The 15792-nt window shown below is 36.4% G+C and overlaps 1 protein-coding gene across 4 annotated transcripts in view; it reads right to left on the bottom strand.

The window, feature by feature from the left end:
- DMXL1 (Dmx like 1) overlaps positions 1–15792 on the bottom strand; it is a 193181-nt gene that overhangs the window by 47999 nt on the left and 129390 nt on the right. For 2 of the 4 annotated variants that reach the window (XM_053566526.1, XM_053566525.1), the window contains 3 exons: positions 14077–14278; positions 12395–12512; positions 8816–8878 (listed from right to left, as the gene is read on the bottom strand). In XM_053566526.1, coding sequence (XP_053422501.1) covers positions 8816–8878; positions 12395–12512; positions 14077–14278 — 383 coding nt within the window. The remainder of the gene's footprint in view (positions 1–8815; positions 8879–12394; positions 12513–14076; positions 14279–15792) is intronic. The other 2 variants (XM_053566527.1, XM_053566528.1) reach the window with 1 other exon arrangement.

Raw genomic sequence — 15792 nt, 5'->3', positions numbered from 1 at the left:
AAACAGCTACTTCAGATGAGAAGGAATCAGCACAAGCATACCAGAAGAATGAAAAATCAGAGTGAAAAGGCCTCTGAAAGGAGCACACCAGCTCTCTAGCAAAGAGATCCAAACCAAAATGAAAACACTGCAATGATAGATAATGAATTCCAAATGTGGACTGTGAGAAAGCCCAATGAAATCCAAGAGAAAATGAAAAACCAACTCAAGAAACCAGAAAAACAATTGAGAAAGTGTGTGAAAAATTTACTAAAGAGATAGATATATTTAAAAAAAACAGAACTTCTGAAAATGAAAAAATTCATTTAAGGAAATACAAAACACAGTGAAAAGTTTCAGAATACATTAGACCATGCAGGAGAAAGAATTTCAGAGCCTGAAGACAACTCTTTTGAATTAAACCCAGTTAAAAATAAAGAACGAAGAATCAAGAGGAAAGAACAAAGTCTACGAGAAATATGGAATTATGTAAAATGGCCAAATTTAAGAATCAGACACCCTGCAGGGTGAAGAATAAGAAGCATCAAGGCCTAGCAAACCTATATAAGGGAATAACTAACTGGGAAAACTTCCTTGGTCTTGCTAAAGTTCTAGACATCCAGACGTAAGAAAACCTGAGAGATTTATTGCAAAAAGGTTATCACCAAGACATGCATTCATCTAACTGGCCAAAGTCAACAAGAAAGAGAAACTCCTATAAGCCATGAGGCGAAAATCAAGTAACTCACAACAAAAAATCCATCAGACCAAAAGCAGATTTCTCAAGAGGAGCCTTACAAGCCATAAAGGAATGGGGTCCAGAACTCAGGAGATTCACCCACCTCACCCTCCCAGAGTGCTAAGATTACAGGCATGAGCCACTGCACCCAGCCTCTTGCAAGTCTTCTAAAGATTGAGGTTTGGTTGAATAAATATTAGTTTTCCATGTCCTCATAAAAAAGAAATCCAATGGAGTTGAATCTGGTGAACATGGAGGCCAAGAAGTGGTCCACCTGTTCCAATCCATCTGTTAGGGAATTTCCCATGTAGAAACTAACATGCAAAGCAAAGTAATAGGAGCATCATCTTGTTGAAACACTATTCTCTATTAGTCCTAATTGTTCAAGCTGAGGAATAAATAGCATTTCTAAATAGCTATCACCATAAACAACACGCCCTTCAAAAAAGAATGGCCCCATGACTTAAATTTTTCCAAAGCACACTGCACATTAACTTTGGGAGAATCTCTTTCATGTTCAACAGACTGTGTGGATTTTCAGTTCCCCAAATATGGCAGTTATTCCTGTTGACCTTGCCACTAATGTGGAATGTTGCTTCATCAGAGAACATCAAATTACTGAAAAATGCATCATTGTTGCTAAGTTTTTCATCGAACTTGTGACAGAAAGCTAGTTGTGCATAATCCTCTTCTAACATTTGATGCACTTGAATTTTGTATGCTTTCATGTGAAGTCTCGTACGCAGAATCTTACACACAGTAGACTTTGGAAGCCTCAGCTCTAGTAATGCCCGTCTTAATGATTTTGTTGGACTTGCCTCAAAGGTTTCTTTTACGGATGCTACCATTTCTTCATTAATATGTGGCCCACCAGACCATGGCTTGTCACTGACAGAACCTGTTTCTTTAAATTTTTCCATCCACTTGGATATGGAATTCCTGTGTGGTGCTTATTTCTTATAATGGGTTCTAAACCTTCTTTGGACAGCAGCGGTAGACTTTAGTTCAACCAAACAAAGAATACAATTTAATTTCTCTTCTAGTGAAGCCGTGGATCAATAGTGATTCTGAGGTCACAGGGCAAAAGAGGCTGCAGCAGAGACCCCTAGGGCCCTCCTGGAGAAGGAGCAGCAGAGAGTGGAACACAGCCCGAGAAGGAGCGGCAGAGAGAGGGGGGCCCAGCCAGAGGAGGAGGTGCTATTTTTAGTTTCCTTAAACAGAATAATTTCCAGCAAAGAATTTTGTATACTATAAAACTAAGTTATATAAATTAAGAGAAATAAAGTCTTTCCCAGGCAAGCCATCACTAAGAAAATCTGTCACTACCAGACCTAAGCTACAGAAAATAAGAATACCCAAAAGGTACAGCTCACAGGTTCCCAGCTCATAAATTGGTAGAATCAACATTACTGGGTGGTGCCTATGGCTCAAAGGAGTAGGGCGCCAGCCCCATATGCTGGAGGTGGCGGGTTCAAACCCAGCCCTGGCCAAGAAAAGAAAAATTACTAAAATGTCCACACTATCCAAAGTGATTTGCAGATTCAACACAATCCCCATTAAAATACTAGCATCACATCTCACAGATCTAGAAAAAATAATTCTAAGCTTTGTTTGGAACCAAAAAAGAGTCTGAATGGTCAAAGCCATCTTAAGCAAAAAGAACAAATCTGGAGGCATCACACTAACTAACTTCAAATTATACTACAAGGCTATAGTAGCAAAATCAGCATGGTACTGGGATAAAAGTAGAGGCAGAGAACAATGGAACCCATAACCAACCGATCTTCAACAAAGCAGAAAGAAACATACACTAGAGAAGGAAGTTCTATTCAACAAATGGTGCTGGGAAAACAGGAGAGTCACATGTAAAAGATGAAACAGGACACTTATCTCTTGTCATATATAAAAATTAACTCAAGATAGATAAAATATTTACATGTGAAGCATGAAACTATAAAACTTCCAAAATAAACTCTCGAAAAAACTCTTTTAGCCATTGGCATAAGCAAGGAATTTAAGATTAAGACCCCACAGACAAAGAAAGCAACAACAAAAATAAATAAACAAATAAATGTGATTTAATTAAAAAAGTTTCTGTGCAAAGGAAATAATCAACAGAGTAAAAGATAATCTACAGAATTAAAGAAAATATTTGCAAATTATAGATCTAACCAAAAGATTAATGATATCTATAATCTACAAACACCTCAAATCTGTAAGAAAAAAATCCTATTTCATCAAAAGACAAATGGCCAAAGAATACATGGAAAAAATGCTCAATATCACTAATTATTAGGGAACTGCAAATTAAAACTACAATAAGATACCATTTTACCCTTGTCAGAATGGCCATTATTAAAAAGTCAAAAACAACAGATGCTGGCATGGATGCAGAGATAAAGGTTGGTGGGACTGTAAATTAACAAATTCTATGGAAAACTATATGGAGATTCCTCTAAGAAATAAATATAGACTAACCATTCAATCTAGGAATCTTACTAATGAATACCCAAAGGTACTATCAAAAAGCCACCTACCTGCACTTGAAAGTTTATCACAGTATAATTCACACTGCAAAGATGGGGAATCAACTGAAGTGCCCATCAATTCATGAGTGGAAAAAGAAAACATACAATTGTGGTATATACTATGGAGTACTGCTCAGCTATAAAAAGGAATGAAATAATATTGTTTCCAATATATTACTGGATGGAACTGGAAACCATTATTCTAAGTGAATATTTCAGGAATGTAAAAACCAAATATCACATGTTCTCACTAGTAAGTGGAGCTAACAGAGGGGTACACACAGGCACAAAATGATTAAAAGGCTGTAAGAAACTAAGAAGGGGAGGGGGTGGGATAAAAACTTACCTATTGGGTACAAAGAACACTATTCTGGTACCAAAAGCCTTGACTTATACAAGCTATCCATGTAACAAAAACACTTGTACCTACTTAAATAATACTTGGAAATTAATAAAACCAAACATACATACACAAAAACATAGGACTGAAAATTCTAGCCAGAATGACAGGCAAAAAAAGAAAGAAATCTATTGTGACAAAGAAGGATAAATTTGAAGGAATTATACTACTCCAGTACTTATTATAAAGTTACAGTAATCACGACAGCAGGCAATGAGCCTCAGGACAGAGGGATCAACAGAACAAAATAGAGATTCCAGAAACAGATGCACACATGACTGTCAACTGATTTTTGAAAAGGGGGAAAAGGCAGTTTAGTGGCATGAAGGATAATCTTTTCAACAAATAGTGCTAAAATAATTGATACAAAGATGCAAAAAACCAAAAAAGGAACTGAGATCCATACTTAACACCATATAAAAAATTAACTTCAAATGGATTATAGACCTGAACTTAACATTAAAACTATAAAGCATCTAGAATAAAACAGAAGAAAATCTTTGAGCTTTTAGGCTAAGCAAAGACTTCTTAAACACTATGCCAAAAAGAAAATGCATAAATAGAACAAACTGATACATTAGACCTCATCAACATTAGGAACCTCTGCACTTCAAAAGGCATTGTAAAGTGCATGAAAAGACGAGCCATAGACTATGATAAAATATTTCCAAATTACGTATCTGACTGTCAGGTCTCTTGAGTTCAGCCTGCTTTGCCCTGCCAGCCTGGTGCTTGTAGGTCAGCCCAGGGAGTGCATGTGGCTTGTGGCTCCTGCCACAGGGATCACCAGCCTTCCAGTCCTGCCTCTTAACCTCCGAGCCCTGGGGGAGGAGCCTGCGACTGCTGGGTGTGTGAGCTCACCCTGCCCTGCTGAAGCCTGCGGACCTGGCGCCAGGGGTGGCCTAGGAAGTTTGTGCTTCTCACACCACTGCCGTAAGGAGCTGTCTGGGCAGTGGTGGGGAGCTGTCGGCCGACAGTTGGCAGATCTGCGCCGTGATTCTGAGCCTAAACCCTGTCTGTGGTCGGGGGAGGGGCAGTAGAAACTCAAGAAATCTTTGGAGGGAAGATAGGAAGACGGGGAGGGTAGTGGGAAAGGTGCTGGAGGGATGATCTGTATAGGGAGAGGTGACAACAAAGGGAGAGAAGAGCCTGAAGATAGAGGATTTCAGTCCATCTGCCTTTTTTTTTAACAGAAAATTATTTAAGTTATTTTAAGATATTCAAATTAAAGGTTCCATTTTCTTTTTTTGTGGTTTTTGTTTTTGGCCGGGGCTGGGTTTGAACCCGCCACCTCCGGCATATGGGACTGGCACCCTACTCCTTGAGCCACAGGCACCGCCCTAAAGGTTCTATTTTCTAATTTGTATTGAGGTTGCAGGAGGCACCCCTGGGGTGTCTCTGTTGAGGGGGATGAAAGGGCCAGCTCTCCTGTCTTACATGTCTTTCCCCTTCCTGGGTGGAAAAAGGCATCCTTTGTTTCCTCAAACTCCGGAGCAAAAAATGAAGAAAGACTGAGAAAGGCCAGGGGTCCTTATTTTTTCTGAGAACTTAAGGTCCCCTTAAAAAAAGCCTGGAAAAGAGCAGTGCCTGTGGCTCAGTGAGTAGGACGCTGGCCCCATATACCAAGGGTGGCGGGTTCAAACCTGGCCCCGGCCAAACTGCCACAAAAAATAGCCCGGCGTTGTGGTGGGCGCCTGTAGTCCCAGGTACTGGAGAGGCTGAGGCAAGAGAATCACCTAAGTCCAGGAGTTGGAGGTTGCTGCGAGCTGTAACACCATGGCACTCTACCGAGGGCAATAAAGTGAGACTCTGTCTCTAAAAAAAAAGAAGAAAGAAAAGAAAAAGAAAAGGGTCTAGTGTTGGGCTTGAAACAAAAAATGAAACAATTTCGGGTCCCAGACCCCAGAAGGGAGCACAGCTTAGGCCAAAACCCTTTAGGTAAGCAGGAACAAATGAACCCAATCAAACAAGAAGAAACAAAGGGGAAGTCAGCACAGAGGCAGGGAACCAGATAAACAGGGAGCCAAGGGGAGTTTGCTTGAAGCTATCTATAGACCTTACTCACATTTAAAAGGTAGTTACCATGAAATCTTCTAGGACTCTCCAACAGTCTGGCCGCAGAGTGGGGTCTGGGCACAACCAGACTAGGTTCTAAGAAAACTGGGGTGACTAGGGAGGCCAGCAGCCAGGTTTCAGCACCATATAAAAGGTGGGAATGGTGGCACCCCGACATGAGGCCACAGAGATGTTCAGGCCAGGTTTATTGGAAGGGGTAGGGTGACCTGCCTGTGCAGTGCAAAGAAGCATCTGTGCTGGGGGCAGTTAGAGACCACTTTATATGGGGCCCTGAGGGGGACATATTCCCCAGGTTATCTGTCAGGCCAAGGTCCTTTGATGAGAACTTCTGGGGGTGGGGCTAACCAGATCCTTTGTGTCTTTTTCTTAGGAAAAGAGGAGGAGGAGGAGGGGAAGGGTTTGAGTACTGGCTGCCTTAGGCCCCCCAACACCAATAAAGGACTTTTATCCAGAATATATAAAAAAACTGTTAAAATTCAATGAAGGAAACAAGCAACATAATAAAAGCTAGTCACAAGATTGGAAAAGACACTTCACCCTAACAGATAAACAAATGCAAACGAGGACACGATAAGATGTGCAACGCAAATTAAAATCACAATGAATTACCACTACGCACTTACTAAAATGGCTGAAATGGAGAAGTTGACTGTACCAAGTGTTGGTGAGAATGTGAAGCAACTGGAATTTCACACATTGCCTGATAAGAATGTATAAATGGTACAGTCACTTTGGAAAATATATTTTTGTATTTAAAAAAGTTAAACTTTTTTTGGCTCAGTGCCCGTAGCACAGTGGTTACAGCACCAGCCAGATACACGGAGGCTAATGGGTTTGAATCCGGCCAGTGCCAGCTAAACACTGACAACTGTAATAAAAAACAGCTGGGTGTTGTGGTAGGTGCCTGGTCCCAGCTACTTGGGAGGCTGAGGCAAAAAAAGAAAAAGAAAGTTAAATTTTTTAACCTTAAAAAATTAAACACACACCTACCACATGATAACAGCTTTTCCATTCTTTTTTTTTTTGTAGAGACAGAATCTCACTGTACTGCCCTTGGGTAGAGTGCCGTGGCGTCACATGGCTCACAGCAACCTAACTCTTGGGCTTACGCGATTCTCTTGCCTCAGCCTCCCGAGCAGCTGGGACTACAGGCGCGCGCCACAACGCCCGGCTATTTTTCTGTTGCAGTTTGGCCGGGGCTGGGTCCGAACCCGCCACCCTCGGCATATGGGGCCAGCGCCCTACTCACTGAGCCACAGGCGCCGCCCAGCTTTCCCATTCTAAATCCTTTACAGTAGAGAAATAAATGCATATGTCCATGTAAATAAACTTGTATGTTAATGTTCAAAGCATTCCTATTTGAAATAGCTCCAATATGGAATCAGCGTAAGTGATCATGAGCAGGTAAATGGATAAACAAACTGCGATATAACCACACAACGTAATAGGCATTAGCAATAAAAATGAATGAACTGCCAAAACATAGAACATGAAGAAATCTCCAAGTAATTAGGACCCAGGCCCAAACCAAAAATACCGTATGATTCCATTTACATAAAATTGCAGACAACAAATTAATCTATGTCGGGAAACAGATGAGTGGTTGCTTGGGGAGTGAAAGGTCACAAAAGGAGGAAAGGAGCAAGGGAGGGGATAAATTTTGGGGTAATGGATGCATCCAACATAATTGTGGTGAAGGCTTCACAAGCATATTAAAAAGCCCAAGTTGATCAAGCTGTACACTGTAAATAGGTGCAGTTATTTTAGACCAGGAATAACTAATAAAGATTTTTTTTTTTTTTTTAAAGTACAGCAGTGGGCTTAGAAAATGCTTGCCAAAATATGTATGATAGTAACAACAAGACTCACTATGTCACCCTCAGTAGAGGGCTATGGCGTCACAGCTCACAGCAACCTCAAACTCTTGGGCTTAAGTGATTCTCTTGCCTCAGCCTCCCAAGTAGCTGGGACTACAGGCACCCGCCACAGTGCCAGGCTATTTTTTTGTTGCAGTTGTTTAGCTGTTGTTTTAGCTGGCTTGGGCCAGGTTTGAACCCGCCACCTTTGGTGTCTGTGGCTAGCGTCATAACCACTGTGCTATGGGCGCGGAGCCAAGACTGCATTTTAATGTAGCTTATAGATGACTACAGAAACACAATATTATGATTATTAACATTGTATAAACAGAATGAAAAGAGAAATCTTTGGGTAAGAATTCCTGCTAACATAGAGGTAGTAGTAATTAATCATTACCTAGGCAAGTAAAATTATTAACTGACTAAAACTTTGAATTATATTCACTCAAAACTCCCAAAGCCATTAGAAAATTTCAATATATTGACCATATCTATTTTCTCAAGATTTTAGCTATTTTTATGTACCTCCTATCAAATCAACCTTTTCTATTAATTGCATAGATAATTATTTCTCCTATTTTACCAAGAGATTGATGTGGGAAAAAATAAGAGGTAGAAATTAGTTGCCTTAACAATTTTTTTTGATAAATGCTTCCCCTAAAAATCACTATTGAAATTGTCTTAAATATAGAATATGAAAAACATGAGCTAAATATCAACTTAAAAAGTCATATTTTAATGTATAATCACAGAACATCTAGAATTTATTTCATGAATGTACAAATTTGTTATCCTTTGTGCTTTGGTTTTTAAGTATTATGTATAAGACACTGTTCTATTCACTACTTTCTCAATATAATAAATGCTAAATAATAGTATTTGCTATGTTTTTTGAAGTTAATGTCAGAGAAGAGAATTTTAACTTCAAAAGCGATACTTGCAAAATGGAACAGTATACTTAATCATATTTATTAAGAAATTTAGTTGTATTTACTCATAAAAATCTGTAGCCAAAACAAGATACATTCAACTCCTTTAAAACTGCATTCTCTTATTTAACAAAATAGAAACTTTTTTTTAATGATTATAATATTTAAGTTGCTAAAATGAGAACAATGTGAGAGAGCAATACTTTTATTTCGCTGGAAACAGAGTCCACCCCAGAACCTAAATGAAAATACTTTGCATTTTGGTGAGAGAATGCAATTTCTAATTCCAGTTGAATGATATTTTGTACCTTATTGATGTTTGGCTCCTCCATCATTGTATTTTTGATAGATTCACTGTTGTCCTCTAATGACTTCATCAAGAAAGAATAACCACATGACAAAGAATAAAGATGAGATACAACATGCGAAATATTGGGGATATATTTTTAAATTATATTTTTTAACGGAATTTACTAGAAAAGAACACTGAACTGAGCTAGTATTCTCAAATTTCATAAACCTTAAAAGAAGCATGTGTAAGGAGACACAGTGAGGGAATAGGGAAAACTTAATTCTTCAAAACTCATTAATCATATGAATAGTATTCTTTCTCCTAAGAAGTTTCTACTCAACTTATTTTGAGATGTGTTTGACATGAAATACAAAATTTAGACTGAAGTACTTCATATTAAAAAACTCAGATCTACTCATGCCAGAGTACTATCAACCGAAAATTAAAGTACTAGTGTTCTCTTACACACCACTATGTCTTTTATCTGAAGATATCTACCCTTCAGGAAAACTTTCTGGTTAAAAAGTTTCAATTTCGCCCTTGTAATCCTAGCACTCTGGGAGGCCGAGGTGGGTGGACTGCCTGAGCACACAGGTTCGAGACCGGCCTGAGCCAGAGTGACACCTCATCTCTAAAAATAGCTGGGCATTATGGCGAGTGCCTGCTGTCCCAGCTACTTAGGAGGCTGAGACAAAAGAATCGCTTGAGTCTGAGTTTGAGTTTGCTATGAGGTACGATATCATAGCACTCTACCGAGTGTGAGACTCTGCCTCAGAAAGAAAAAAAGAAAGTTTCAATTTCTACATTTCTAAACCTTTTCCTATTGACTTAGTCAGACACAGTCAACAAATTATTTGAGAGCACACATCCTTCTTAAAAGGGAATAGTGGCACTTGTCAAAGAAGAGTTTCAAAATATCTTTAGTTATTCTTAGAAAACAAAACAGAAAAAGGAATTGTGAATAAAGTCGGCAGCTATCAAATCCTCATTTTACATTGGACTATTTATAATCATCTGTTCTTAATTTCCAAATAACTACAGATGACAAAGACATTCTATTTTAAAATGCACCAGTAAACTAGACTATACAGGAATAGAAAAGATCTGAGAATACATAAAGATTTTAAGGTCAGATGAAGAAACTGTAAAATTTTATTTTCAAACACACAGAGGAATAAAGAAAAGGCAGCAATCTGAAAATATTCTCTATCAATCCCAGATGAAATATAGGACTTACATATACCTATCTCCTAACCATTTGGAAAGTCAGTGACCTGGACTCAAATAATAGCATTTTATAAAAACGAGAGATGGAAGGTAATTTCATTAATACCAAAACAGGCTAGTCAACTTTCCAGTAAAGATTAATTATACACCAAATCTATAAACTTAAGATTCTATTTAATTCCAACCAATTTATGTTTTATTATAAAATTTTTCTTGTCATATTTCATTGATCAAAAAGTCACTGTTTTTAAGATTATCACCAGCAAGAACAAAACAAAGGAAGAACAAATTTCTAATAACTACCATTAATTCCACCAGGGTTTAAAAAAGTTGAACCTATTGATGATCAAAACACTGCAAAGTAAGGGGTATTACAGTCATTTTGCAGGTAAAGAAACTAAAACTCAGAGAAAATATTTAGCTTTTTGAAAGTTACAAATCTGTTAGTCCAACACTTATGTGGATGCTTTTGATTAAAATAATTACAATAAAAATTTAAAAATTTTCTTTATATATCATAAAACAAAATAGAGAAATCTTAAAATTCATAGTTGTATTCATTATCTGCTATCCTTATGCACTACGCACTTAAATATACTATTTAATTTCCTTAATAATTCAATTCCTAAACTAGACAATCTTATGTTTCAATAGTTCTGTTTTGTTCTCAGAACTATTTCCTTTCCCAAACAGACTAAATAGAAGTAGAAAAATAAGTTTTTACTTTTATGTTATTAATCAAATATGGCAATGATTTTTAAAAAATGTTTTACTTGAAATTATTCTTTCACATTTGCATATTAGGTATACCAGAGAGAAGTCAAAGACATAATAAGCAAAGTCAAAGTAAAAATAACTAAGAGTAAATTATAAATGTCTTACCACAAAAAATAAGTGAGGTGATGGTTATGTTAAACAGTTTGATTTAAGCATTCCACATTGTATATCAAATCATCACATTGTACCCCATAAATGTATGCAGTTACGCTTTAATAAAAGATCAAATTAAAAATAAAAGTAAAAAAAAAACAAAAACAAAAACAAAAGTAAAGCAATGGTGCTTCATATATTACATCAGAATGCTTCAACTTGTAATAAATTCTTTCAGGCAAAGATACATTTAAAATAAAATAGAAGATATTAACCAGTAAACATAACCTCATTAGTCTTAGACTCTTCTCTAACATATTGTCAATTTTATTTATTCAAACATTTTCCTGAACTGTTTCAATGTAACTTATATAATAAATATTTAAGACATATTTACATGAGGTTAAATAAAGAAATGAAATATATTCATGTTCAAGTCAAAAATCTTCTAAGTCAGCAAGAATATTATATATTCTGTTTCCTGCGTTGGCCAATTTGAATATATTTACAAAATCAGGCAAACAGTAAGTAACACATGCAGTTTCCACTTAGAAATGAGTGCTTAATTCAGAGACAATGAAATATATATGTAATTTTCCCTAAAGTCAGAAAAGTTAGATACCATCTTGCTTTTTGCTTACTTATCTATTGTGAAGTCATTCTAATTTATTTCTCCAACCGAAATATCTTCTGTTTTTTCCTTCCCATTTCAAAACTGTACAAAGCTTGCTTTCAGACTACTTCAGTGCTACTCAAAATGTGGTACACAGACCAGCTGCGAGTTTTGAACTCTTTCTTTGTTACTGGTCCAAGAGAGATAAGTATTCAACTACATCACTAAGTCCACTGTTTAGTCCACCTGGTATGTTATAGTAAAAAAACTTTGTCACGAAGGAAGCAAGATGTTAATTTATATTTAGACACAAGTTCCCCATATCATCAAACTGATACTTTAAGTAGCACTAAAATAAATGACAAAAATACAACCATTATGATGTTAATATCAAGATATAACCAACCAGTACCAGTGTAATTATAAACTGAGTTTGCAAAATTTCATTAATTTAAGCATAACCCATAGGAGAAAACATATGTATTTACAAAGTATTCAGAATACAAAGCCAGTTTCAATTAAACCTGATAGATCTCCTTTAAACTATCACACGAAAATCATAAGAAATTTCTACCTTGACCCTTAAATTGGAGATCATGACAACTTAAAACAAGAAAGTACATAAAGACTCTTTAGACAATTACCTTTTCTGAGAAAAGAAAATCCCAAACGCATCTTAATGATTTTAAATTTGAATTAAAATAATTTAGGAAAATATTGCCCTCTCTCCTTTTGAATCACTTTTCTAAGCATTAATAAATTGCACATGTTTATGACATAAAAATGTATTCTCAAAAATATCTAAAATGTAACACATTTTTAATGGTTACATAACATAGAAGACTTAAATAGTAAAGTAGTACACAGATTTTGACTTATACAGACCTCATTTAGACACCGTTTCTTTGTGAATATATTTCTGATAAAGGTTTCCTGAATTTCTTCCTGCTTTACCAAGTACTGCCAAAGCCTCTTCACAGATAATGCCAGTTGGTGCTTTGATCTACAGAAAGACAGTAAATTTAATTATATACACCAGATATTTCTTACTAACTTGATCACAATTCCTTGGTGCTATAGGATTGTTTATTATAATAAATAAACTAGAATCAGACCCTATGATCTACGGCAATAGTTGGCAAATATTTTCTTGAAGGATTAAATATTATACATTTTAGGCTTTCTGGACCACATGGTCTCTGTCACAACTACTCAACTCTGCCATTGTACAAATTAAGTATCCCTTATCCAAAATGCTTGAGACTAGAAGTATTTTGAATTTTGTATTTTTTCAGATTTTGGAATATCTAATAGGATACCTTGGGGATGGGACTCAAGTCTAAAAACAAAATTCATTTATGTTTCATATACACACTCTCTCTATATATGTGTGTGTATGCATAAGATATAATCTTATATAATATTTTTTATCTTATATAATATTTTTACATGATCATATATTTTTAATAATTTTGTGCATGAAACAAAGTTCGTGTTAAGTACTTGTATGTGGAATTTTCTACTTGTGGCATTATGTTGGTACTCAAAAAGTTTTATATTTTGGAGTACTTCAGATTTTGGATTTTTTTCAGGTTAGAATTGCTCCACCTACAGTGGTAAAGCAGCCACAGATTATATGCAAACGACATTCATGGTTGTGATCCAATAGGAGTTATATACAAAAGCATAGGAAGCTGGATTTGGCCCGAGGGATCTAACAAAAAAGTTTGCTTCCTAGAAAAGTTGCAGAATGGGGCCACTCAAAGTGCTGCCCACGGACACATAGCCGTCCTCTAACTCTGACTCATCAGCAAGGAGGTGAGAGCTTCCACACGTGTAAATTAACTCTGACACTAACCCACTAAATACATTGTTTAGTTCAGTTAATATTCTTTGTGGCACAATTATAAGAGGGTCTTTACTTAAAAAATGCAATCAGTGTAACCTAATTCTATGTACCCTCAATGAATCCCAAATAATAAATAAAAAAAAATTTTTGTGGAAAAACTTTCTTTCTAGCAGAAGCTTTCTTTTTGTTTGTTTAAGCCAGTCAAATTTGGCAGTGGAGGTTGTATCAACTTTAGTGACCCTATTTATTGTTACTAAGTTCTGACTGACTTAACTTTTGATTCAAACTTTCCTCACGAACAGTAGAACAACTGCTGACTGGCAATTCTGAACAGCACTGCTCTAGAGCAGCGCCAGGCAGCTAAGGCTCTCAGGACAGATCCAGACTACCTCCCATTTTCAAAATTAAGTTTACTGGACCATGACAGCCGTGTTTATCTACACATTGTGTAAAGCTGCTTTTACTAGACTATGGCAGGGATGAATACTTGTGAAAGGGACATACGATCTGAAAAGCCCAAAATATTTACCATCTGGACCTTTGAAAAAATAATGTGCTAATTTCTAGACTACCATAGGCATTACACAAAGACACAGATTTGAGTCTACAACAACAAATTAAACATAAGCCTTAAGTATTTTTTCTCTGAAGATTACCTGACAACATTCTGATTTAGTGAAACTCCTACCTTAAAAACAGTATCCACAGGGAAACCTACTTGAAAGGAGTGTTTGTAGGTTCCAGTAAAGCTTTGTGGCGGAGAATTGCGGGACCTGCAGACAAACTCTCTTCAGAGGTATGACTTGCAATATAGTTTTGAGGTGGCCCCCCATGGATTTCAAGTCCTCGAAGAAGAACTTGTTCCCAACACTGAAGAGTTTTTAGAACCGCATGACAAAGAGGTGAACTTACTGGAAGCTCTAAAAAGGGAAAATATAATTGACCCACTTTATCGTCTGCAGTAAAATGGTAAGTAAAAACTTACCGTTCCATTGTAAGAAAGACTGAAATAAGATACTAACACACACTTTGGCAGGGGAGGTGTGGAAGGAGAGGTGGGCATCGTAGATTAAAAAGAAATCTCACCAATCTGTGTAAGCATTTCAACATTCCTACTTTTGACTTTAGTTTGACATGAAAAACATACCAGAAGATCAAGATAAAATGTGTGGGAAGAAAAATAATTGCTTTAAATCTTTGTATCAGCTCAATTTCTTATGGCACATATTTAGAAAATCAGAATTATACAGAAAGCAAAAGAAAACAAAAAATAATTGCCATGAAATTCTACACTTTCTAGATCTACCCCTCTACACTCTTGAATCCTGATCCTACTTTCAACTTCTGGCAAGTTCTGCTTTTTTTTTTTTTTTTTTTTTTTTTCTATTTTATTTATTTTTTCAAAAAACCAACTCCTTGTTTCATTAATTTTCTGAATGATTCTTTTGTTTTCAATTTCATTGATCTCTGATTTGATTTTGGAGATTTCTTTTCTTCTACTGAGTTTAGGCTTAGATTGTTCTTCTTTTTCCAATTCCATAAGGTCTCTTGTGAGATTGTTGATGTGCTCTCTGTCTGTTTTTCGAATGTAGGCATCTAAAGCGATGAATTTTCCTCTCAAAACTGCTTTTGCAGTATCCCACAGGTTTTGGTAGCTTGTGTCTTCATTGTTGTTATGCTTAAGGAAGTTAGTGATTTCCTGTTTGATTTCTTCCTGCACCCATCTGTTATTCAACAGAAGATTGTTTAATTTCCATGCCTTTGGATGGGGTCGAGCATTTTTGTTAGAGTTGAGTTCCACCTTTAGTGCCTTATGGTCTGCAAAGATACAAGGTAAAATTTCAATTCTTTTGATTCTGTTGATATTTGTTTTGTGTCCCAGGATATGATCAATTTTGGAGAATGTTCCATGGGGTGATGAGAAGAATGTATATTCTTTATCTTTGGGGTGGAGTGTTCTATATGCGTCTATCAAGCATAATTGTTCTAGGGTTTCATTTAAATCTCTTATATCTTTGTTTAATTTCTGTTTAGAGGATCTGTCCAGCTCTGTAAGAGGTGTGTTAAAGTCCCCTGTTATGATGGTATTATCAGATATCATATTGCTCAGACTGAGTAAGGTCTGTTTCAAGAATCTGGGAGCATTTAAATTTGGTGCATAGATATTTAGAATTGAAATGTCTTCTTGTTGTAGTTTTCCCTTGACCAATATAAAGTGACCATCTTTGTCTTTTTTGACTTTAGTTGCTTTAAATCCACATGTATCTGAAAATAAGATTGCAACTCCTCTTTTCTTCTGAATTCCATTTGCCTGAAAAATTGTCTTCCAACCCTTGATTCGGAGCTTTAATTTGTCTTTTGAAGCCAGGTGTGTTTCTTGCAGACAGCAAATGGATGGCTTGTGTTTTTTAATCCAGTCAGCCAATCTATGTCT

The sequence above is a fragment of the Nycticebus coucang genome, chromosome 17 (assembly GCF_027406575.1).
Source record: "Nycticebus coucang isolate mNycCou1 chromosome 17, mNycCou1.pri, whole genome shotgun sequence".
Classification (NCBI taxonomy): Eukaryota; Metazoa; Chordata; class Mammalia; order Primates; family Lorisidae; genus Nycticebus; species Nycticebus coucang.
The sequence above is the reverse complement of the archived record's forward strand: the minus strand, read 5'-3'. Positions and strand labels throughout refer to the sequence as shown.